We start from the raw sequence: 23,357 nt of genomic DNA, 5'->3' as shown, positions 1-23,357 counted from the left end.
TATTTTGAAATCTGCTAAATTAATCGACTAAATTTCATTCGATAACAGACATAAATTTGCACATCTCTACATTCACTTTCGGAGATTAATCCAGAAAAAACAAAACCAACTTGTTTGTTTAGATCAATCCTACGCACTTCAGAGGTAAATAATTAAACTAAGTGAACCATTTGAGGACAGGATAATCGACTGTCCTTTTGAAATTTATTATATTACGGTGCTTCCCCGGTAATTTCGAGAATCGTTCAATAGAGTGAGTCACCGTTTTTGCTGGCAAAGGTATTATTTGTGTATGTATTATTTACGTGTTGGTGGTCGCTCCAGCTGAACCAATTTAATAGCTGCGACTAGAATTAAACGTGTAAGCTTGTGGTGTGTAGGTGAAGATGTTAAGCGGCGATTGCCTTTTAGAGACCACTTCCCCAACCGCAGTCAAAGCTCAAAACACACGTCATTTTCGCCCCAACAACGAGAAAAACTTTCAATGAATTCCGCGAATGTCTCGACCCACTACGCAAGTGCCAAATTGATTGATAATTAAAGTTTCATGTTAGAGTGAAACTCATTTTCCGTCCCCCGAGCCATGTCTATTTACGCTAATTAAATTAGTCTCGTAAACAAACACTTATTATTCTTGTCATCTCTCTACTTTCAGGTAAATTCCTACTAAACCCGGTGCAGAAACAATGCAAGGTGAGTGCAGATGGCAAAGCCAAACTAACAAAGTTTTTTGGGTCTATTTCACAGCGGTCTCTGATTTAGCAAGTCCTTAGCAAATCCCTAGAGAACAAGGAACACGCACCTGCGAAAATGTCCTGGCAGAGTGTCCCCCAGTACCCCCAGTACCAAGGTTTATTTAAGTTTTTTTTAATGCGTTTGGTTCTTTCCTGGTTACAACCGCATGCTTTTGTCTGTCCCCTGGGAACTGCCAGTTTCCAAACGCCACGAAATCTGAATCATTGCCATCGTAATAGCTCTGTATATTTGTTCTCAGTACCCCTTATCATGGTTGAATGTATTTGCTGAAGAGTACTTGTGGATGCTTGCTTGCTCGTTTTTCTCGCATTTCGTTTCCATTGTGGACCGAAGCGAATCATTTATATTTTACAGTTCTCGGTAGAAAGATTGCGTTAGAGGAACTCAGTTCATATTCTTTTTTTCAAAGCCAACTAACACCATGTACTCATCCCCAGACCCTAATCAGCAGTACAACTACGGAGGGGGTTATCCTCCTCAAGGCGGCTATGGAGGCTATCCACCGCAGGGCCCGCCTCAAGGATATCCGCCCTACGCCCAGGGTGGCGCACAGCCGTATCCACAGGGCCCGTACGGCCAACCCTATGGACAGGGGCCTCCGCCGGGCGGCTATGCCCCCCAGCCGGGCTTCATCCAGCCACCACCGTCAGCCGGTGGCTATGGAGCCTACGATGACCCCGAGAGTCAGCCCAAAAACTTCTCATTCGACGACCAGAGCATTCGACGCGGATTCATTCGCAAGGTGTATCTCATTTTGATGGTAAGTGGTTAAAAAGGAGTTCAATGATTGCATTTCTTCAATGAAATATTCATTTTCTTATAGGGTCAACTCCTGATTACTTTTGGAGCGGTAGCCTTGTTCGTTTTCCACGATGGTACCAAGCAGTTTGCTAGGAACAACATGTGGCTCTTCTGGGTATCGCTGGGAGTGCTTTTCGTGACCATGATCTGCATGGCCTGCTGCGAGAGCGTACGCCGAACTTTCCCGACAAACTTTATATTCCTGGGACTCTTCACAGCAGCACAATCGTTCTTGATGGGAGTCTCTGCCTCTCGCTATGCTCCCCAAGAGGTAAGTACTGGGTTTCTTTAAAGAAAGCAGATTGAAAAATCCCCCTCTTTTTAGGTCCTCTTGGCTGTGGGTATAACGGCTGCGGTTTGCTTGGCCCTTACTCTTTTCGCCTGGCAGACGAAGTACGACTTCACCATGATGGGAGGAATTCTAGTTGCCTGCATGGTGGTGTTCCTCATCTTTGGAATCGTCGCTATATTCATTAAGGGAAAGATTATTACACTGGTATACGCTTCGATTGGAGCGCTGCTCTTCTCCGTGTACCTCATCTACGACACCCAGCTGATGATGGGCGGCGAGCACAAGTATTCGATCAGTCCCGAGGAGTACATCTTCGCGGCCCTCAACCTATACCTGGACATCATCAATATCTTCATGTACATTCTGACTATAATTGGCGCGTCACGCGACTAAGTACAGCCGCTCTATTTCCAAATATTGTTTACAGTTTACAACCGGGTTTAGCTTTAGCCGGAATATGAATACGACGAATATTGTTATGCGTAATCTCATCGGTATTTAAACCTTCCCCCAGTGAAGGCGCTCTTCAACTTACGCATTACTCAAATACCTATGATCTATCTATTTCGCGTTCTGTTGGCCTATTTCCGGTTTCCTTCTAGTTATAAATGTCAGTTAAGTCATTCAGTCAAATGAACTTACTTTTCGTTATATATTTGTGCTTAAGTTGAGGTATCAATATTAAGGATATTTTCTAAATTCTAAAAAAATAAACAAAATTATGTACGTTTACCAAATGATATGCCATTCGCAAATACACAAAAATCAACAATAATAATATATAAAATCTATATTTATGTGAGAGTATATGTGCAAGTTGGCTTGCCGTTGTTAAACAGAATAATAACACAGTTTATGAAATCCCCGATTTAAGATTTACGAAAGAAATACCGAACATTGTAACGCGTGCAGCGACACTGAGTTTAAAGTCAACAATAAAGTGCATCTATTTATTAAAGCCACCACAGAGCTTGGGCATTGTGGGGCTTCCTGCAGCGGTTCATCCAGTTCAGCCACTAACCGCCAGATGCAGTTTTAGTCTAAAGTTGGAGAGCAACGTCGCCGGTTGTTTGGATTACTTTTTCCGGCATTATCTTTTCATTACCTTACCACTTTATCGTTTCTTTGCTTGTTATCTCCGTTTTGGGGGCGGTGTTTTAATTTTCGGGTTGGTCCCAGAGTTGGTTAGTGACCCGGCCACCGGTTTTCAGTAGTTCGTGTGAATTCCAGCAAGGCGTAGCCGTAAAATGTATCACTACCAGCAGGGTAAGTATTGGGCTAAACCGATGGGAATCGGCTGGGAGGAGAGGGTTCAGATTAGATAATGGATTTGGTTTACAGCCAACTGAAATTAAGAGTTCTATTTTACGCCTTTTTGGCATTTGGATTGATCGGGAAATGAGTTTATATACGGTCCTCTCTGAACCCAATTGCATTCGATAAGACAGCTAGAAATGTGATTCACTTTCCGATGGGAGAGTACTGCTCACCCACATTGCGTGGTGGCAATGTCACTTACTCACCCAAACATGGCCCAACAATATACCTTATCTGGAGTGTGAGTGTGGGCCTCCGATAACGAACTGGCTAATCTGCAGTCGTCGGTTGTGTGGAGACACCTGGAAAGGGCGATTTGGAGCCGACCGTCGCCATTAAGCTATTCCACTCGTACACAACCGGCGGCCGGGCGGAGAAAGATCCCTGAAATCTATATTATTTAGTGGCCATATCGATTTTTAGTCATGAGCAGCGACAATCACTTCCAGTACGGTTAGTCATGTTTCTAACTCATATACTTCCTTGATCTGTCTTCCAACCACACAGGCGATGAAACCGGGGCCTACACAGATGCGGAGGCCGACAAGAGCTTCGCCTTCGATGACCAGAGCATCCGGAAAGGATTCATCCGGAAGGTCTACCTCATATTGATGGTGAGTTGTCAAGTTCAAGGAGTGGAAAATTATCCAACATTTAGTCATTGATTAGGCCTTTGTTTCTACTAACTAATATTTTATTTTTAAATACTTTAAAGATGATATATTGTCTGACTCTCTATGATTCATATAATTTATATATTTCTCTAAAAAGTTTGAATATTTTTGGGTGATTATCTTTGGAAAATAATAAGTTTTGACTGCTATTTTGTTTTATGTTTATAGTTAATAATGTATAGTTTATATCATAAAATTTTCCAGTGTGTATTTTATCAATCAATACCATTTATATTATTTCTATTTTTAGTGCCAATTGCTAATCACTTTTGGATTTGTGAGTGTTTTCACGTTTTCGAAAGCTTCGCAGGAATGGGTTCAAAAGAATCCCGCCCTCTTTTGGATTGCTCTGGTAAGTTATGTCATTGGTGTTCACTTGGGAAAATTTTCAAGTTTTAAAATACTATTTCCTAAAAGTTCTCTATCTGATCTTCCTCTCTGATCTACCTCTAAACTAAATAATGCCTTATTATTTATTGCCTAAAAGCTAATCAACACAACCCACTTATGAGGTGGCTTCTAAGATAAGTTAGAATCAGAATTTAGAATTAGATTTTGTTAGAATCTGATAATATTTGGAATAAAATATAATAGTCTTAAATAAACTCTGTTTTTATGGAATTTTTTTTATAATTCACTTAAGGTAATATGTTCTTAAAAAGCTTAAAATATTTAAAAGATTAGGATATAATTAAAATATCTTTACTAATTTCAGTTTCTGAATACTATAACTTAAATATAAAAAAAAAAGCTTGATGAAAAAGGTTAAAAACCTCCTATCTTTCCTAGAAAACTAAAACCTTTCCATAATGCTATCTCTTGGAAAGGTACTACAGATTTGAAAACTATTGAAAATAAATCTACTAGAAGATTATTCTACTTTGTAGACTCTACCATCTATAACTATCTATATATATTTTTACTCTAAAAACCTAAAAGTTTGTTAAATATTGAATAAAATATATATTTTTTCAGGCGGTTCTTATTGTGACCATGATCTGCATGGCCTGCTGCGAGAGCGTCCGCCGGAAGACACCCCTGAACTTCATCTTCCTGTTCCTCTTCACCGTCGCCGAGTCCTTCCTGTTGGGCATGGTGGCTGGTCAGTACGAGGCCAATGAGGTGCTCATGGCTGTGGGCATCACGGCTGCAGTGGCCCTGGGCCTCACCCTGTTCGCCCTGCAGACCAAGTGGGACTTTACGATGTGCGGCGGAGTGCTGGTGGCCTGCCTGGTGGTGTTCGTCATCTTTGGTTTCGTTGCCATCTTCGTGGCAGGCTCCGTGATCCATATGGTGTACGCCTCCTTGGGAGCCCTGCTCTTCTCGGTGTACCTGGTGTACGACACCCAGTTGATGATGGGCGGCAGCCACAAGTACTCCATCAGTCCCGAGGAGTACATCTTCGCGGCACTGAACCTCTATCTTGACATCATCAACATCTTCATGTACATACTGGCCATTATCGGTCTGAGCCGCAATTAAAAAGGCGATCCACGATCTATAGTTCCCATTACCGATTTAAGAGATACATCTATGTAACTTATTTTTTACTGAGCCACCTTGGGCTGAAATAAAGAACGACGACGACGACAAAAAACTAAACCTACGAAGGCGAGAGCTCGCTTTGATTTGAAACTGGGATTTTGGGGCTTGGATACGTTTGGCTGGGCCCTCGGCAACTACTTCGGACCTTGTCCACGCCGCGGTGTCCAATTAATTAATGCGAGCGAGTGGCCGTAATGTAATTATGTCCAATCAGCCCCTGCAGCGCCGCCAGTTCCTGGCCAGTGGAACACACAAGGCCCCCGGCGATTGGTGAAAATTTCGAGGCGATCGCCAGTTATACGCGCAACTGGCTGGCGGCCGGACATGGATTTTGACGAGGTGCTGCGGGAGGTGGGATCCTTTGGCCTCTACCAGAAGGTCATCATATGCTCTGTACTACTTCCAGCTGCCTTGCCCTGTGCCTTTCATGCCTACAGGTTGGTATTCCTCCACATCTAAGAAGAAAGGTCTTTAAAAAGTTTAATGACTCTTCTGTTAGTCAGTTGTTTATAGCTGCTACTCCGCAGCACTGGTGTCGCGTACCGGAACTGGAGCCGTGGATCCAGGACTATGTTCCGCTGGTAAAGAATCTCAGTATTCCCCGCAACAGCCAAGGCGGGTATGCCGAGTGCTCCATGTATGCGAGAAACTACAGCGACATCGTCCGATATCTCGAGTATCGTCCGCCTCCGGAACTGCTCCGCCAGCAGGCCGATGATCTTCTGAAGCAGCTTCCGGATAATGCCCAAGTGGTACCCTGCCAACATGGATGGAACTACGATCGGTCTATCTACTCCAGTACCGTGGTGCAGGAGGTAAGAAGTATTGAGATCATAACTCCAAGTCTTTGGCAAAACTCCTTCCATTTAAAGTGGAACCTGGTATGCGACCAGAGTTTCCTGGTGACCCTGGCTCTAGTGATCTTTGGCGTGGGCGGACTGCTGGGCAACTATGTTTTCGGCTATCTGGTGGATCTGTGGGGCAGGAGGCCCTCCTTCTATGCCTACTTGCTGATGGAGATTGCCGCCTGTGCGGCTAGTGCCTTCGCCTGGAACTACTACTCCTGGCTGGGTCTGCGCTTTGTGGTTGGACTGACTGTACCGGCCATTCTGGCCAGTCCCTACGTCTTGGCCATTGAGCTGGTGGGTCCGGAGCGGCGGGTCTTCTGCACCATCGTTTCGAATATTGCCTATTCCCTGGGACTGGTAGTGCTGGCCGGAGTGATCTATGTGGTGAGAGACTGGCGGGAGCTTAGCTTGGCAGTGTCCATGCCCTTGCTGATGCTCTTCTCCTGCTTTTTTGTGCTGCCCGAGTCGCCGAGATGGCTGATGGCCGTAGGAAAAACGAAACGGGCCATGAGGATCCTGAAAATAATGGCCCGCGTCAATGGCGTGCGAGTGAACCGAGACTTTGTGGAGAGGTTGGAGCGAAGATTGGTAAACACCCGAGCGGCAGAGGCCGAATCCTCGGCAGCTAGCAGGCACTATGGCATCCTGGACCTCTTCCGGGGAACCAATATGCGGCGCAAGACCCTGATCATCACTCTAATTTGGTTTGCCAACACCAGTGTCTATGTGGGACTGAGCTACTACGCCCCGGCCCTAGGAGGGGATGAGATCTGGAATTTCTTCCTTGCCGGAGCCGTGGAGTTGCCTACGTATCTACTTCTCTGGCCGGGTTTGAGCTACTTTGGCCGACGGTGGATCTTGTTCATCTCGATGCTGGTGGGTGGGGTGGCCTGTGTGGCCACCTTCCTCTATCCGGACATCACTCTGCTCCTGTACTGTGTGGGAAAGATGGGCATAAGCTCCTCCTTTGTGGTGCTCCCCCTCCTGGCTTCTGAATTGTATCCAACGGTGGTGCGAGGACTGGGCATGAGTTTTAGTTCCGTGGTGGCTATGGTGGGTCCGATTGTTATTCCTCTTATTAACCACATGGTAAGTGATTACCATGGTAACACTTAGAATCTTAACTATGAAGTCTGTTTTCCTTCCAGGGCCAACAAATGCTTGTTCTGCCTTTAATCGTTATGGGTGCCCTACTCATCCTGGGCGGATTTGCCAGTCTCCTACTACCGGAAACGCGCAACCGCAATCTGCCGCAAACCTTGGAAGAAGGAGAGGCTGTTCCACTAAGTTTCCTGCTTTGCTGTTGCGTTGAAAACGAACCAAAGCCGAGAACTCCACCGACAAGGACTCCTCCGCCAAATAGAGGAGTTCCTCAGAGTGGAGTGAGAGTATTGCCACAAGTGGAAAGCCCTGGTCCACATCGTGCCACCTGCAAGGTTGTTTGTAGCATATGTAAAAAAGAAATGCGTACATTGTAGTTTGTTAATATTGAATTGTAGTTAATAAAAGTTAAACCATTTAATTTTGAATTCAAATTTAAAACCAGATTGGCAGTTCTTCCGTTAAACTCTTTGGCGTTGCCACACTTTTCAAAAAGTACAATACAGTAAAAAATAGGTTTGGGGGGCAGATAAACCATGTTTTCTTTTTTAATTTAAATATCTGTTATTAAAAGAAATTAAAAATGGTTACTCTTATTCACTTTAAGTCTGTAGAAGGGTAAATACATACAGTAGAAAGATTCTTCTATAAAACCATTAAGCTTTTAGAAACAAGTTGGCAGCCCAACCGGCAATTTCAAATGGGGTAATTAAAAAAAGAATTAAACGACACAAAACAAAACAAATCATCAATTAAACTGGGGTCAAAAATAATCTTTTCTTTGTGTTTTATGAAAATCACACAAATACATTCTGCAACCGCCCTATATATGTATTTGCATCAACCTTAATATACGTTTATGAGACGTTGAAAGCTGATAAGACCCGAGGCCTGTAAACCGCAATCACAACTGCCTTTATAGAAACTTCAAGAAGCGTTCCGGTTAAACTGGCCTATCAGCACACCGCAGAATTCGCAATTTTAAGGCATTATTCGAGTTTTTGGCCGTGACTCATGCCAAGAATTTTAACCAAAACACACCAATACACGGCCATAACATGTGCCGCCCACATATGAGAGATGTAGCTTTTCACCTTTGGAATAACCCTGATAATTATGTTACGCTTTGGACAATAGAAAAACACCTGAGAAGTTTAAAATAATACAGCTAGGCAAGGGTTTTCGTTATTGTAGCCAAACAGCTGCCGAATCTCAATGTCAACAACTTTAACTGCCGCGTGCTTTTCGCCCCTTAGCCACCTCTTGGCCCACAAATGCGTTGTCAAGCACACACACCAAGATACACATGTTGATTATGCAAGAAAAAAAAAAAAAGAAGTGCCAGAAATATGATTTCATGTGTTTTTACAGTTCTTTTAATGTATGTTAGTTTGATGATCTAAAAAAATAGATTAAAAATTATAAAACGTTTTCAACAATTTTGGTACAATGATTTTGAAATCAGAAAATTTTGGACTCTTGTTTATGTTTTGAATGAATTTGGTGAGGGGTTTGTGGGGTGGTGGGCGGCGGGCGGGATATACATCATAATGTATTGGTTATTAAAAGCTATAGCTAAAAATATATATATGCCTCTCTTCCGCTACCAGGTCGTCGGTCTCCTTGTGGCAATGATTTTTTCTGGAGTGTCTTCGTTAGTCCCCTATAAATCACCTCGATATTCGTTCCAAAAACTGTCCTATGTACTATTTTTATATATATGTAGATGCGGGAGGCGGCGGCAAAATTAGAATGTGTGTCTCTTGTCATATATTGTGTGTGTGTTTTGGATTGTTGACTCTTTTTCGGGTTGAGGAAACGTGCTTTAATCGTTTTGGAAAATACATTTTGACGGTTGTACACTTCGCTTCCAAACTATTACTAGTAGATTAAGATTGAAGGTTCCCTTAATATATTAAATATAGTATTTTATATTATGTGTTCTGTTCAGCGCTCACTAGGATGCCTTTATTTTTTTTTTTTTAGTATTTAGTATAGTGTGTTTTAATAGCATGACCCCCAAAAAAGTAGAGAAGGAACGCGAAGGCGGCTCATCCAGTGACATACCACATCTATCTGAATATCTACCGCCTCCAGCTTTCCCGGAAAGGTTGGTCTGTGATATCAGGGAAGGGTATGCCCTGTATGCGTGCCCCTTCGAACTGTTCTGTTTCTCCGCCGCATGTGTTTGTATGTGTGTTGTGTTTTCGGTGTGTGTGTGTGTGTTTAGGTGATTTGTCCAGTAGTGGCCAGATGGCGTTTAGGCCGATGCCGCCACCTCCCCGGCCTTCTCATCAGCAGCCTTCGCACCGGCAATGGCTACTTCCTCAAAGTTCTCAACGAGATCCGGTACATCATCGTCACCGGCATCAGCACCGGCGGAACCGGCTGCGCCGCCGGCGGCGCTCTTGTTAGCAATCTCCGTGGCCAGCTTCTTCAGCTGGTTGATGTCCTGGGGTCCGAGTTGCGTAAGGATGCCAGGTACCATCTCAGTGATCGTCTTGTTTTCACCATGGCCAGTGATGGCGAACGTGTTGGTCGGCAACGAGGCCTGCGCCTTGGGGTTGTTGAAGTGGATGACGGTGCCGTCGTTCTTGATGATGTTCACCTCCTCAATGCCGGGAATGGTGTTCACCGAAAGCTTCTTCAACGACGATTGCAGCTTCTTGTCGTCGGTGGCGGGCGTGGAGTGCACAATCTTCTTCTTGCGACGGGGGGTACCCTTGCCGCCAATGCGCACCTGCGCCTGCAATTTCTTAAGCTTCTCTGGATTCATCTGCGGGTTTTAAAATTATGTTAGTTTCACTTGTAAAACGCACTTTGCTTGCGGTATTTTTCCACTAGCCACAACCGTAATTACTTTGATTTTACAATAATTTAGCACAGAGCCTAGCCCGAAAACACGTGCGCCGAGTTCGATGAAATGTCAAAAAGAAATCGCCATGATAAAAATCGCAAAGCAGTATGTATATGTGCTGCCTTAGTGTTGCTAAGTAGTACTACTTCTATCGATAAGAATTGGTGTCCATGAAATGGCTTTGTTGTAGACTTTGTGGATATCGAAACCGCATAAAAATATTTAAAAATATATTCAATTATTTTTTAATAATTATATTGATGCTTTTTGTGAAGTTTTTAGGTTCGATAGGCAACTATCGATAGATAACTATCGAATCTACAGAAACAGCTGCTGGTGTGATTACTAAACACATATCGAGGCACCAGGGTTGCCAGCATCACCTTTCCTGAATGCGTTTATCAACACTAAACCTTCCAGAATTTGTTAAATTGCAAACAATAAAACATAAAATTGCGATAAGATATTGTTGTTTAACTCGATTAGCCTTTAACACCTTCCCATCAGACAGGCAATCACAGAGTTTTGGAATTCCACGTGTGCTTATGCAAAAATTTCTATAAAACCGGAAATCCCTAAAAGAATTGCATTGCAACAAGTTGCAATAATTTCCTTTTTGTTAGTAGGAATCCCCTGATATTATTGGACAACCGTGAGTTTTTCAAAAACTTAAATATAGTTATAATACTTAAAAAAGAATAATTTTTGCCCAGTGGACGTATTCACCGACTTGGACTTGGAGATGGATTTTTGGGGAATTTTTATGTTTTTTGTTTTAACCTTCCTGATAATGAGTTGCTGTGGATATTGCTGCAGCAGTCGACGTCAGGGCACCGTCTTATCGAGTGAGTACATATATAGCCCTTAATATTATATAATAATCCCAATAGATAGCACCTACTGATGAGTCATATATGTATTCCAAATTTGAAAAAAGAAGTTTGCCAAAATAATTAATTGTATGCGCGTGTTTGCGTGAGAGAAGTAATAAATATATATATGTACAAAAATTCGAACAAAATGTAAGCTTTTTAGAATATAAACTGAGAAATTCTAACAAAAATAGAGAGACAATCGGAAAAAGAGCTTTCGTTATAGGTTTCTTATCTCTTGCTCATTTGCTTCGCAGTTTGTTTCGTAAACAAAATGAAATATGCTTTCTCAGTGATAATATACCATATCAGTAGCGCTAAAAAATAATTATCTAATTGAGTTTATTTCTATGTTATCATACCTTATCGACAGGGCTTTCCAATTTTTCCGCAGACCACAATGTTGAAATTTTTTAATACTTCTTGAAGTAAACCATGTACTGGATCATGTTCAGTAACTCGAAATAGATGTTTTGAATGTGGGCCGCTATAAACTCCTCTACCTTTTTTTGAAAAAATTTGTACTATTTTTTACTTTAAATTTATTTAAAATATTTACCCCTGAGTCACTTGTAGTCCCCTGGAGCTTCGATAACAATATGATTTATTTTTTCTAGATAAGTAACTGACAATTGTATCCAAGGCCTATTATTTTCAGTAAAAATAAATTAGGAGATAGAGACCAGTGTTCTCCGGACACGAATACCGAACGCATCGCTAGACAAGAATAGAATTTATTAAAAAATGAATTATTTTGCACTGTGGCTCTCCCTTGCAATTGTGTTTTTGTTGCTGTTTGTGATCCTGCTCCTACTGCGAATCCGTAGAGCCCGGCAAATACGGGTGGCCAGAACACCAGTGACCAGTAATGGTGAGGACTAGTCATTAAATGCAAAACATCAAGTGGATATTGATCGTGTCTTCGATTCGGGGAAATCGCTTCAGACAGTGAGCCTATCGAAATCTAATCACAAGTGCCTGAAACTTAAGTCGCCATTTGCATTGGTCGTCCTGATTATCGACAAAATTTACAAATTTTCTAATGCCCTCCCATCAATCGAATCTGACTCGTGTGTGTCGGCTTGTTAACGTTTTTGGCAATCTGGTATTGGCAGGCCTTTGACGTCAAAACTCTTGTTGTTGGGTCTAAACGGGTTCCTCTTATTATTGCTATGATATTAAATTATATTTACTGTTGTTCGAATTAGGCGATACGACCGTTGATTAGATGCGCCAAAATAGTTGTTCCAAGGTTTGCGGAAAAACCCCATTTTCAAAAGATTGTTTATATTTTAAAGGAAAAGTTTTACGTATACTGAAAGTCCCATAGAAACTAGAAACATTCTGATAGTACTTATTTTCCTCAAGTAAAAAAAAAAACAATAAGTACTATCTTTAGGGATTACACATTTTCCAAACATTTTATTGCCTTTGAATTAGGCTATAGAACACAGAAAAGGTTTATTATTTTATGGCCCTAAGATAATACGAAATCGAGTGCATTTGAATGATTAGTGCAATGGAGCTACTTTATTATTTTTTTGTTTGTACTTTAGAACATTAGTTATACAACAGATATAAATAAATGATTACCCACACTCCCATAAAGAGTTTTGTTGTCATTGCACTTGAGACAGACTTCCTCAGATTCGATTCGGAAAGTCTAGGGGTGGTCTGTGGGCGAGGTATTATTCCGCCTCAGCTTTATTGTTTACCCGCCTCGGATCGGACCGTTCGGTTCGATAAGTCTCATTAATGGCTGACGTCTGCGCGGATTGGAGATTTCTGGGAGAATTGGAGTTCAGTTGGGTCTAGAAGAGGGGTTGAGAGGATCCCAAGCAAAATCAACTCATAGTTTCTCTTTTGATTGATGCGGAGTATTGACGCAGGTTTCAAGCTGTAAATACAATGTCCACTTGAGAATTTTTATGATACCCCCGATTCTATGCTAGCTTTTGGCACCGGTATCAGGACTATATGGCGTCTCTGAGGCGATTAAACTCATTGGCGCGTCATCGGCGGCCAGCAATTGGTTGATTTCTTTTAATCTTATCTGGTCTTTCAACCCGGATCGCCTTCGGGTCTGGGGCGGGAGTCCGGCAGACGCTTACAAAAGCCGGGGAGGAGACTCACCTGCTCCGCACTCACTCCTGAAATTCGCAACGCAATGAACACAAGCAACGCAGCCCAGTTTCGCATTTAAACTGGCGTAGTTACGAGAAAGTACATCATACACCCAACAAGACTGTCTGCCAATCGAATTTTTAGTCTTTAGTAAATTGTAATTAAATTAAAGTAACAAAATCCTGCTCTCGAAAGAATGGTGCATGTTCCGGGTGAAAAGGACTTGGAGATCTCCACAATCGTCCTGTGCTGTATATTCGTTGTAGTCCTTTCCTTGGTCCTGGCGATCATCATCCGATTTGCGATCCGGAAAAAAAATCAACGGATGCTCGACAAAGGTGTCATCGAAGCAAGTTAGTATCTAGTCCAGCTGGAAAATGTGTCTCTAGTTTCCAGACTTTGTGTTCATCGTCTGATTATTTTGTCAGTTGTTATCTCTTGTGAAAGAGACTCGCTATTGTTTGTGAAACTGTTTTATAATTGTTATTGTTATTAATATTAAAAATTACTGTTTATAATAAATGTTTTATTGTCATTTTTAAGGTAATTTTTAGGTGATTTTCTTAGAGAAGCCGAAAAGCAGGCTTTTATTTTTGAATCAGAAACTCAGTAACGGTATCTAACTTAGTCAGTGTATGGGTTTAAAAATGGGAAATATTTTTCATAAAACGATTAAAAGTGCAACGGATGAGGTGGTCCTGAATATGGATATTTCCGAGATATTAATTTTTCTCGCATTGTTGCTGGTGCTGCTTACGATTTTCAAAATTATTGGCTGTTGTAAAAAAAAAAGTGAGTGTGAAATTCAGAAAATGATAATATTTTTCTAAGAAAAATGGATTTTTTTTTTTGCCAACGGTCAAGAGTTTTCTTCCGACAATTTTTTTTTTACAAGCAAATATTTAAAGAATGATTACCCTCGTATTTTATACTTATTTGCACACTTTCCGTAGATAATGATTTTTTATTGAGAATTTCTGCAAAGCTTTACATTATCGTGGAAAAAATCAACCTTGCAGTTCGGTTTGTCGAGTTGTGTTGATCACTTGCTTGCCGTTAAAAGGACTTTAGAAAAATGGCATTACTCAAAAATCCTAGACCTAGAGTGATGACTACGGTGAATACATCGTCTATTATCGGTGTGCTGATCGCCAAAATAATCCTAATTATTTGCATTAGATATTGCTGCTGTCGTTGGCGTAAACGTAGAGGTAATGATTTTGGATTATCCGATTTCACTGAGAAGAAAGATTTGTTTTAGAATTCTGTTTTGAGAGCGCAGTTCAGATGGATGCAATAAAAAGTGATTTTAATCACAATACCATTTTTGAATCCAAAACTTTTACGATTTTGAAGCTTTATTCGCAGAGTAATTATCACTATTCATGCTGTGTTTTCCTTTGGAATATTTATTTATATAATGAAATAATAATTTTTATTTGAAGCTTGGTTCCCCCTTAGGTTATCTTTATAGCATGATTTCCGGTCATCATGATTTATATACAGAATTTTGCAAAGCTTTACTTAATCATCCCTCAGTTTGTTCTTTCGCGTTCCCTTGTTCACTTCTTTGCGGTTAATCGTGTTTCCAAGAATGTCTTATGGAAGATTTAATTATTTGGATTATGGAGTTCCATACTCTATACTCCATACTACACCAAAACCGATAGTAATACCTCCTATGAGGATGCCTGTTTATGAGCATACAAATAAATTTCCGATTGTCGCTGTGGTGATTGCCAAATTATTCATATTCATTTGTATTAGGTGTTTTTGCTGTAGTCTATGTAAACGGAAACAACATGATGATGCAGGTAATAACTTAATCCACTCATATTGTATTAAATTTGAAATATAATTTATTGTAAAAGTCGAAAGCTGTTAATAACGGCAGTACGTAGTCGCCATTTTGGCGATCCCACTTGACATCTATAAGTTCCTGTTTTCTCATTATGTGTTTTCTCAAATCCATGTTAACGGGATGAATAAGACGATGAATTTTAATGCCTTATATTTTCGGATTAATATCATAATTGATAAAAATAAAACACTTGGTTTACACAAGAATATAATCATTTGTGTTTCCAAAAAATAGCTATCACTTGCAATGACTTGCGCTTCTCAAGCCGAGATATTGTTTTAAAAAAATCCAGTTTTGTCTTTGTGGTTATACTTTTTATAAATAATAATTATATTATGCTCTCATTATTATGCCATAAGGCAGAGCTTAGGCACCCTTGTTTTAAAGCTTTCCTTTATCCTAAATAAAATTATATTTTTCAGTTTAGTGTTCTGAGTTTAACTGTGCAGTGCATTTATTTTAAAGGTGCCCAAAAAAAATGGTCAAAACTGTTATTACGACCTACCAACGACCTCAAAAAACTAAAATGTATACACTTACAACTAATACCAGAGTATATACACATCATGGAGGTTATATACATACATCATAATTCGCCTGCGCATAGGACTCATAGCAGCATATTCTCAGAATATTTGTATCTTTCGGGTGGCATGATGGCCCTAATCAGTGTTTCTTTTGTGCTTATTTTGATTGCTATCAGTTGCTATTTTTTATATCGAGGTGCCTGTAGACGTGGACGTGGAGGTGGTGATGTAGGTGTTTATGATGAAAATGAAGTCTATATAGAGGACAACTATTATGAAGAGTCAGAATACGAAAACTATAAAGGTACATAATACATATTTTATTTAAGACAAAAGCAAAAAGAAAGCTGAATTCGGGCGTAACCGAAATTAATATTCCCCTGGTGTCCCAACGAGAAGTCCCAGGAGGTGTCCAGGAGGTATCCTCTATCTTTAAAAACACCAAAGTATGTCCGAAATGTTTGATATCGACCATCAAGAAATCAAGAAGTAATCATTTCCAGAAACAAGCTTTGCGTATTTGCTTTTTATCTTTTACATTAAAATTAAAATAATACCCGACATTAAAGTCATATTCATGGTTTTTTTGTGGTTAGTCTTGCAAAGATTCATGAATATGAGTAATGCAGTATTTTAAAAACTTCTCATCCAAGCCTAAATGATATTTTAGTTTAGTTTTGAGAGTTCAGTGGTTCAGTTCCCTAGCCTCTGCTAAAAGTGTTTTAAGAAATGTCTGATTTAGACGACACGATTTTAATTAGAAATAAAAATAATGTTGCTTTTGCCGCAGTTGTCCCAGCTATTATCATAATAATTTGTATTCTCTTCTGTCGTTGCTGTCGTCGGCTTCAAAAACGAAATGAAGGTACATAAACTTTATAAAATATTTAATGTCATTCGAAAGGAAAGGTTTGTAAATAAAAAGTTAAGTGATATTATTACAAAACCAAAACACAAATCAAAACACAGTTGTCCAGTTGTTTTTGAAACGATCGAACCCTATAGTGAGTTTGGGCAAAATAAATTTGCAGACAGTTTCGATTGGGCCGGCACTCTGTTTGGATCGCTTGGAGTATGGATTTGTCAAGTCTATTTATTTTGCTAAGTTTGATGTTTTTTTTTTTCATTTTATTGAAATGTATTGGCTGTCGAAAGATGATTTGTGAGTATAGAGTTCAGAAGGTGAACTAACTTTCTTAAAAAATGTTCAGTCTATTTGTAATAAATGCTTTAAGCTTTCTTACTCTTGTCAGTATTTTTATTCAAAGTATTTATGACTCATCATGCATTTATTCTTAACTGCAAGCTGGTTTTTTCCCATAACATAAAATGCAAGCACAGCTTGAAAGTCTCCTAAAATTGTCGATCAGTTAGTTTGTTTAGTTCGTGGTGTTTAAACGTGTTTTACTTTCTCTGCCATGCCACATTTCTATGACGAGCCAGATCCTATTCGGTCTGATATATCGTTTAAGACTTATCGTGCCATTATATTAGCGGGTATTGTTATCAATATTCTGCTGCTATTCTGTTGGAAGTGCTGTTGTAAACGGTCTAAGGAAGGTATGGAAAAACAAAGATAAACAGTTTACAACCCTACATTAAAACAAAGAATCTTAAATAAAATCCATTAACCTCACTAAAAACTAATTGGAGTAAGCCTTCCCTCTTAAGCACTCCTCCTCCATAAAATGAAGTGTTTTTTCGGGGAACACCCGTATTTTTTTTTTTTTTTGCGATAACGCTCGAATAATACCAATCGAACAGGGTTATTTGTAAGTAACAGTAACAGTTGAGTTTTTAGTGGAGCAACACCTGTTGGAGATTCGAATAAACTATTCCTCGCCATGGATCCGGCGATGGTTCTATCTTTAATGGTCGTAGTATTCGTTATGATTCTATGCTTCTTTCATTTGATCAACAAATGCCGCAATGAGCGACGAGATGGTAAATATTCTCCATGAGAGTGCTATTCAAGCGTTGATCTTGCTGAAAATATTTTAAAAGAGCATTTATCTAGATAAGCGACTAAAGTGTGAATCTCTTAAGTTTTATCTTATCTTTGAGATATAAGTTAGGTGTTTTTATTAGGATATCCGATTTTGAATATTTTATTAGAATCAGTTTCCTCCTTCAGTTTGTGACAGACGGTTGTTAAAGTCATGAATTTTTTTCATATGTACAGTGGGTCATATCAACTCGATCCCTTTTCTGACATCACTTTTATAGAAATGTTTATACTCCTTATGGTTGTTATATTTTTTTTTTGCGTAGTGATTAATTGTTGTTTTAGTTTTTTAAGAAAGGACAGTAGTCCTGGAGAAACTAAACGTAAGTTTTGTAGCAAAAATAAGGCAATATAATATGTATAAGAAAGCGAAAAGTATTAGTCACTCGAATGTTATCCGTTCTGAGTTATCTGAAGAAAATCCCAGATAGTGGTAACTCGCAAATAAATAATAATAATCCCCATGGGGAAAAGCTCACAACGTTTTTTCAATGACGTCATATATAGAGCTTATTCCGAAAGCTAAACACCTTCTTGTAAAATCATTGCCGTGATTAAAGGGGTATATCCCGCTATCTGCTTTCATAAATAGACAATTTATACAAGTCATCGGTGTCTACGACGAACGTCGATAAGAGAGTTTAATATAAATCAAAATATATTTCTTACAAAGCTTAAATGGTAATATTTCTCAACAATAATATCTGTTATTCAATAGTTATATATTTCATTGTCTTTTTTATACTTTGTAATGACCTTTTGTGGTGAAATCCTCCTATCTACTATTTCCAAGATTTAAGACTTAGTTTCAAGTGTATATCTTGAGTTTTTTATTATATTTGTGCAATATACACTGTTAAAGTAGGTTGTGATTGAAGGCACTTCCTTTTCTAATTTTTTAGCCTAATGCATTTCTATTAGTTGGTATTACTTAATTCATAATTATCTAATAAAGTTGTAATATACCGGGAATAGTGATGTAATTTGGAAATTAATTAGGTGAGAATGCCTTATAGCCTGTTAACCTATTGTGATAGGTTCAGTTAGTTTTTGGGAGGATATCGTGGAAGTACCATCATGTCTAACGAAACCCAGGCTATAGGCCATGTGTCGGAATACCATGAGAATAAATATATTCTTTACATTAGCGGGGCTCGTGTTGTTTGCAAGCTCATTTTCATGGCTTTGATTACCATTCTGGGTATGGTGGCTATATTGAAGAGACGCCGTAGGACGGTGAATGATGCCCGTAAGTTCTGGGTTAAGAGTGCCTCTATTTGGCTTATTTTGTTATCACTGATAAGTGTGCTATCTTTATGAGTGCGATTGCCCTTTTCTTTTGCCATTACCGTGCACTTTTTATATTTCAATTGGCAATATCTTGGCGTTTAGTGCTACGCTGTTGTTTAGTCTTTTGCCACCGCCATTCAAACACACAACACATCATGGATGATTCCGGCATCTATTGGATACTCTTCTTTGCGCTTTCCGTCTTTTTCCTGACCTCTGTGGCCGCGTTCCTGACCCGTGGCCGCAATCGCCGAGAACCACTCACCAAAGGCTCAGGTGTGTGTGGGGGGAACACCCATTTTTTCACAGCGATAAGGCCGAAATCTATCCCCCAATGGTTGAATATTACCAATCAAACAAAAAACGTTCTCTCAGTTGTAGTTTAGTTTTTGGTGGCGAAGCACTTATCGGAATTTCGAATAAAACAATACTCATCATGGAAGTGTGGGTCCCTGCGGTAATAGCATTCTCAGCATCCGTAGTCCTTTGTATCCCATACTTTTGGTGTGTGGTTCAAAGATTTAAAACCATGGCGCTAAGAAATGGTAAATATTCGCCAACGAAAGTGCTTGAATTTTGTGAAAAATAGAGTGACATGTGCGTTAAACGGCCATCTCAACGATCGAGGTAATCGCTTATCGGTGCGGGCCATATAATCGGGCCAGGTGATTAGACATGGCCCATACCAATTGGCGATTGTCAGATGTGAGCTTTGGCAGTCTGCTTTGTGTCCGTCAGAAAGGTGTTTGTGTTCTTCCGAAGCCAGAAAATGTGGGAGTTCTTTGTGGCCTTCTCGATAGCCTTTACCATTTTTGTGGTCACCTCGATTGTGGTTTGCATTAGAAGAAAGCAGAAAGCCGCCCGAAATGTGGGCTACACAATCAGTGAGAGCGGTGGTAAATAACGAATAATTACCATATTCAGAATCGGCAATAAAACCTAATTGTCCAACTGTTATTTTATAGAAACTGATAATATTGTAGTTGATTGTAAAGCCATATCTGTGCAGAGATAAGAACAAAAACATTTATATAAAAAATATTATAAATATTTTTCAAAAGATGTATAAAGTAATAGATATGATGAAAAACTCATATATATTTTTCAAATAACTCTTTTAATCAGCCTTTTTTTGTGGCTACTTATCTCAATTGGTTGGCTGGACTGACTCATTCCTTCTATTACTGATATCTGTGTTCATTTTTTTCATTGCAGCACCCGTGGTGGTGACTTCCGCCACCCACGCAGCACCCGGCGGCTATCCGGTCACCCAGCTGCCTCCGCCTGGCTATCCGGCGCCCAATTCCTACACAACGGTGGCCGCCTATCCGGCACAGACCGCTGGGTGAGTTTCTAACCAGAAATTATAGCAGCAAGTCCTACAACGTAAATTTCTCCTTTTCAGCAATGTCTCCGTTCAAATGCCCATGCCTCATCAGCCTCATGACCACCAACAAATGCCGATGCCCATGCCCATGCCGGGGTAAGTTGCCAGAACTCTTCAAAAATCCAAATCAAATATTAATTTTTGCTTCGGTTTTTTCTGTTTCCAGAATGCAAACGCACGGAGTGGCCTATCCGCCGCATCCCGGAGCTGGGGCTTCCGATATGAATCCGCCCACCTACGACATGGCCATTTCCAATCCAGGTCCGAGCGTTATGCCCTCGGGCTATGAGAAACAATCCGCCTACAATCCAAACTTTGCGCAGTAAACCAAAAACGAGAGTTTAGAGACAATAAAGAGAGACCTCTCAGAGTTGGATCTATTTTTAAAATAGTTTTATACTCTTTTTTTGGATTCATTTAGTTTTTTACTTTACTTTAACTATCGAAAATGAATTCCAAAATTCCAAAAAAAAACAAAACAAAGAACATGTCTCATGCGACTACACTTCGAGTCACTTTTTTATATGTATTTTCCTAGATCTGTGTATGTCGAGTGTGTACATATAACTTAAGCCTCGTATTTAATTTATACATTTACATTTAAGAAACCAAACAAAAAACGAAACTGAAATCTATATGAAGTGTTATTCCAAAAATAAAAGCTAGGAAGTGCACAGAAGGCTTATTTGTTTATTTTGCTGTGCACTTCCACTGAAAACCAAAAAAAGAAATGAGAAAAATGTGTTCAATTATTCCATAAAATTGAGGATATCTTTTTTCAGAAAATATTTAAATTCTAGACTGCAGATTTTTCTATTTGTTGATTTAAATTAATGCCGGAGGGCATCGGAATATGTTTCCTCTATTAGCTTTCGATTACTGTGGAATTTGTGGCTTATACACTCGTTTTTGCCGAGTCTTACTGCATATAGACAACAAATATTATTAGTTTACCGCTTTTGCATGCCAATTCTAGGCATGGCCAATCGGAATTTTACTCCATTTAAGCCAGAAACCCATCGGGTTGGAGCTATTCTTGATTTCCTGCCTGTTTTGCCGCTCCACTCACCACCAGATGTTGTCACTCATCCCGGCAGTTGTTCTGCTGCTACTCAGCCCGGAGGCTAGCGCCACAGATTATTGCAAAAAGGATCTCTGCCATCCTCACAAACACATCGGCTGCAAGAACTATGGGGTATATCTTATCATTTCTCTTAATTTTTTGAATAATAAACAATGAATATTTTGCAGGACTTCGATGAGACCTGTGGGAGTGGAGCCGTCATCTTGCAGTTTCCCTCGTCCTTGCGGGCACAGCTTCTGTCCGCCATCAACACCTTCCGGAATCAGGTGGCCATGGGCAAGCATCCCTCCTTCCGCCCAGCCGCCCGAATGGCCACTCTCCGCTGGCACATGGAACTGGCCGGCCTGGCCAAGTTCGCCCTGCGGCGCTGCGAAAACCTGGAGGACTTTTGCAGCAACACCGATGAGTTTAAGTATGTTTCCTACATCTTTGGCAGCACCAAGTGGCTGAACCATGTCCAGACCCCCCAGGCTATTGTGGAATATGTGGTTAAGTTCTGGAAAGCCGACATCAAGTCCTGCACAATGAGTCACATCAACGCGAAGAAGCCGCCGAAGGATGGGTAGGAGTTCCTTCAGACTTCTCTTTCAAACCAAATATCCTAATAGAATCATTTGCTTTCCCACAGTCAGTGTCGTGGGTATTTCACCCAATTGGTCCAGGATCTGGCTGCCCATGTGGGGTGTGCCTTGATGCTCAGGAAGAGTCCAGATGGATCACTATTTCAGTACGGATTGCTGTGCCAGTTTTCTCGCGGAAAGATAGCCAATGAACTGGTCTACCGGGCGAGCAATAATCCGGGCAGTCACTGCTACTCCGGCACTCATTCCACGTACGCGGGACTGTGCTCTCCCGACGAGCATGTCAATCCCAATGCCCTGCAATTAGGCCAGCTTGATTGAATTGGTCACGTTGCCGTTGCCGAGAATAAACCTAGAAGCTAAGATAGATCTTAAAGTACACTTTTATACTGATTGCGATACCAATTGCCACGCTGGCTGGCCAAGTTAGAAGAAGGCAGAAAATAATGAAAACTAAAATAATAATATTTCTCAGTTTATTGGCCCTCTCGTGGGGGGAGGAACTCTGCCGGCACGATCTGTGTCCTAAAGATGCGGTTCATGTGGGATGCTATAAAACCGAGGTAGGTGTTTGCCTGATCGAGATCCCTAACTGGCGACCCTCGTTTTCAGACAATGAGCGCTAAATGTGGCAAGGGCGCCCATGTCCTTAATGTGAACGGTGGCCTGAAGCCCAAGATCTTGGGCGCCATCAATATCCTGCGCAATTACGTGGCCAGCGGTGTTGGCAACTTCTCGATCGCCGCCCGGATGCCGGTCATGAAGTGGGACCACCATCTCCAGCGCATGGCCAACTTCCAGATACGACAATGCGATAACAAGACTTCGTTCTGTGCCAACATCAGGAAGTACCACTATGTGGCCACCATCGAGATCCGGGGAACCATGCGAAGACGCGGCAATCTGGTCAAAGTGGTGGTGGACCGGATGCTTCCCGATTTGTTCAATGATCTCCTAGGCTGCAAAATGGACGAAAATCAACAAATGAAACCACTAGCCGAGGGGTAAGTCTTGCATACTTCAATGAAGAATGCTAATTATCTTATACCTTTTTCTTTTCAAAATCCTAGCCGCTGCAATGGACACTATACACCCCTGATCGAGGACCATGGATCGAGAATGGGCTGTGCCATTCTCGTCAAGCCACTTGACGAACACGATCCCAAACAGGTGTCCATCGTCCTGTTGTGCCACTTCTCCCGGGCCAATGTGAACGGGATGCCCCACTACGAGGTAGGCACCACGGCCACGGAAAAGTGCCGGACCGGAGCCGACCAGTTGTACCAGTTCCTGTGCAGCACTGCGGAGGAGGTAAATGCCAACAAGCTGGTGGTGAAGACCGCACAGCCAGATCACCCAGATGAAATTAGTGACACCGAGTGAAGTCGTAAATAAAATATATGCTCAGTTGGCATAACCAATTGGTTGAACAAGA

General features: G+C 40.8%; 7 protein-coding genes and 1 long non-coding RNA gene across 28 annotated transcripts; 6 read left to right on the top strand and 2 right to left on the bottom strand.

The window, feature by feature from the left end:
• Nucleotides 1-18: 18 nt before the first annotated feature.
• LOC6494856 (protein lifeguard 1) lies at nucleotides 19-2,807 on the top strand. Of its 8 annotated transcripts, none has more exons than XM_014907523.3 (5): nucleotides 19-144; nucleotides 748-850; nucleotides 1,194-1,516; nucleotides 1,580-1,828; nucleotides 1,883-2,807. In XM_014907523.3, exons 2-5 carry the CDS (start codon nucleotides 811-813, stop codon nucleotides 2,240-2,242), a joined length of 972 nt encoding a protein of 323 aa, XP_014763009.1. In that variant the 5' UTR covers nucleotides 19-144; nucleotides 748-810; the 3' UTR covers nucleotides 2,243-2,807. The 8 variants fall into 8 exon arrangements, with proteins under 8 accessions (XP_014763009.1, XP_014763008.1, XP_032306615.1 ...); XM_014907522.3 differs by lacking the exon at nucleotides 748-850 and adding an exon at nucleotides 656-693 and having other exon boundaries at nucleotides 24-144; XM_032450724.2 differs by having other exon boundaries at nucleotides 26-144; nucleotides 727-850.
• Nucleotides 2,622-3,424, bottom strand: LOC123257303. Its single transcript, XR_006507343.1, has 2 exons — nucleotides 3,373-3,424; nucleotides 2,622-3,146 (listed from the first exon to the last, which is right to left on the bottom strand). It is a non-coding gene; the product is annotated as an uncharacterized LOC123257303 (long non-coding RNA).
• Nucleotides 2,903-5,442, top strand: LOC6494857 (protein lifeguard 1). Of its 2 annotated transcripts, none has more exons than XM_001959503.4 (4): nucleotides 2,903-3,115; nucleotides 3,674-3,780; nucleotides 4,091-4,192; nucleotides 4,816-5,442. In XM_001959503.4, exons 1-4 carry the CDS (start codon nucleotides 3,097-3,099, stop codon nucleotides 5,320-5,322), a joined length of 735 nt encoding a protein of 244 aa, XP_001959539.2. In that variant the 5' UTR covers nucleotides 2,903-3,096; the 3' UTR covers nucleotides 5,323-5,442. The 2 variants fall into 2 exon arrangements, with proteins under 2 accessions (XP_001959539.2, XP_014763013.1); XM_014907527.3 differs by lacking the exon at nucleotides 2,903-3,115 and adding an exon at nucleotides 3,459-3,619 and having other exon boundaries at nucleotides 3,698-3,780.
• A 215-nt stretch (nucleotides 5,443-5,657) lies between these two features.
• On the top strand, nucleotides 5,658-9,388 carry LOC6494858 (beta-alanine transporter). Its single transcript, XM_001959502.4, has 4 exons — nucleotides 5,658-5,822; nucleotides 5,885-6,200; nucleotides 6,258-7,322; nucleotides 7,382-9,388. Exons 1-4 carry the CDS (start codon nucleotides 5,710-5,712, stop codon nucleotides 7,709-7,711), a joined length of 1,824 nt encoding a protein of 607 aa, XP_001959538.1. The 5' UTR covers nucleotides 5,658-5,709; the 3' UTR covers nucleotides 7,712-9,388.
• On the bottom strand, nucleotides 8,683-11,647 carry LOC6495769 (transcription factor BTF3 homolog 4). Of its 2 annotated transcripts, XM_014908001.2 has the most exons (3): nucleotides 11,623-11,647; nucleotides 11,426-11,566; nucleotides 8,683-10,110 (listed from the first exon to the last, which is right to left on the bottom strand). In XM_014908001.2, the coding sequence occupies exon 3, from the start codon at nucleotides 10,108-10,110 to the stop codon at nucleotides 9,595-9,597; it is 516 nt and encodes a 171-aa protein (XP_014763487.1). In that variant the 5' UTR covers nucleotides 11,426-11,566; nucleotides 11,623-11,647; the 3' UTR covers nucleotides 8,683-9,594. The 2 variants fall into 2 exon arrangements, with proteins under 2 accessions (XP_014763487.1, XP_001959537.1); XM_001959501.4 differs by lacking the exons at nucleotides 11,426-11,566; nucleotides 11,623-11,647 and adding an exon at nucleotides 10,195-10,351.
• LOC6494859 (atrophin-1) lies at nucleotides 10,567-20,988 on the top strand. 12 transcript variants are annotated; one of them, XM_001959500.4, is made up of 5 exons: nucleotides 10,567-10,843; nucleotides 10,905-11,036; nucleotides 20,086-20,215; nucleotides 20,276-20,353; nucleotides 20,424-20,988. In XM_001959500.4, the coding sequence occupies exons 2-5, from the start codon at nucleotides 10,934-10,936 to the stop codon at nucleotides 20,581-20,583; spliced, it is 471 nt and encodes a 156-aa protein (XP_001959536.1). In that variant the 5' UTR covers nucleotides 10,567-10,843; nucleotides 10,905-10,933; the 3' UTR covers nucleotides 20,584-20,988. The 12 variants fall into 12 exon arrangements, with proteins under 12 accessions (XP_001959536.1, XP_032306618.1, XP_014763015.1 ...); XM_032450727.2 differs by lacking the exons at nucleotides 10,567-10,843; nucleotides 10,905-11,036 and adding an exon at nucleotides 11,764-11,934; XM_014907529.3 differs by lacking the exons at nucleotides 10,567-10,843; nucleotides 10,905-11,036 and adding an exon at nucleotides 13,218-13,540.
• A 293-nt stretch (nucleotides 20,989-21,281) lies between these two features.
• Nucleotides 21,282-22,389, top strand: LOC6494860 (antigen 5 like allergen Cul n 1). The gene is made up of 3 exons (XM_001959499.4): nucleotides 21,282-21,452; nucleotides 21,509-21,903; nucleotides 21,970-22,389. Exons 1-3 carry the CDS (start codon nucleotides 21,333-21,335, stop codon nucleotides 22,241-22,243), a joined length of 789 nt encoding a protein of 262 aa, XP_001959535.1. The 5' UTR covers nucleotides 21,282-21,332; the 3' UTR covers nucleotides 22,244-22,389.
• On the top strand, nucleotides 22,349-23,357 carry LOC6494861 (antigen 5 like allergen Cul n 1). Its single transcript, XM_001959497.4, has 3 exons — nucleotides 22,349-22,485; nucleotides 22,535-22,926; nucleotides 22,993-23,357. The coding sequence occupies exons 1-3, from the start codon at nucleotides 22,369-22,371 to the stop codon at nucleotides 23,303-23,305; spliced, it is 822 nt and encodes a 273-aa protein (XP_001959533.3). The 5' UTR covers nucleotides 22,349-22,368; the 3' UTR covers nucleotides 23,306-23,357.

Source organism: Drosophila ananassae, chromosome 3L, assembly GCF_017639315.1.
Source record: "Drosophila ananassae strain 14024-0371.13 chromosome 3L, ASM1763931v2, whole genome shotgun sequence".
Classification (NCBI taxonomy): Eukaryota; Metazoa; Arthropoda; class Insecta; order Diptera; family Drosophilidae; genus Drosophila; species Drosophila ananassae.
This window is presented reverse-complemented; position numbering and strand designations above follow the sequence as displayed.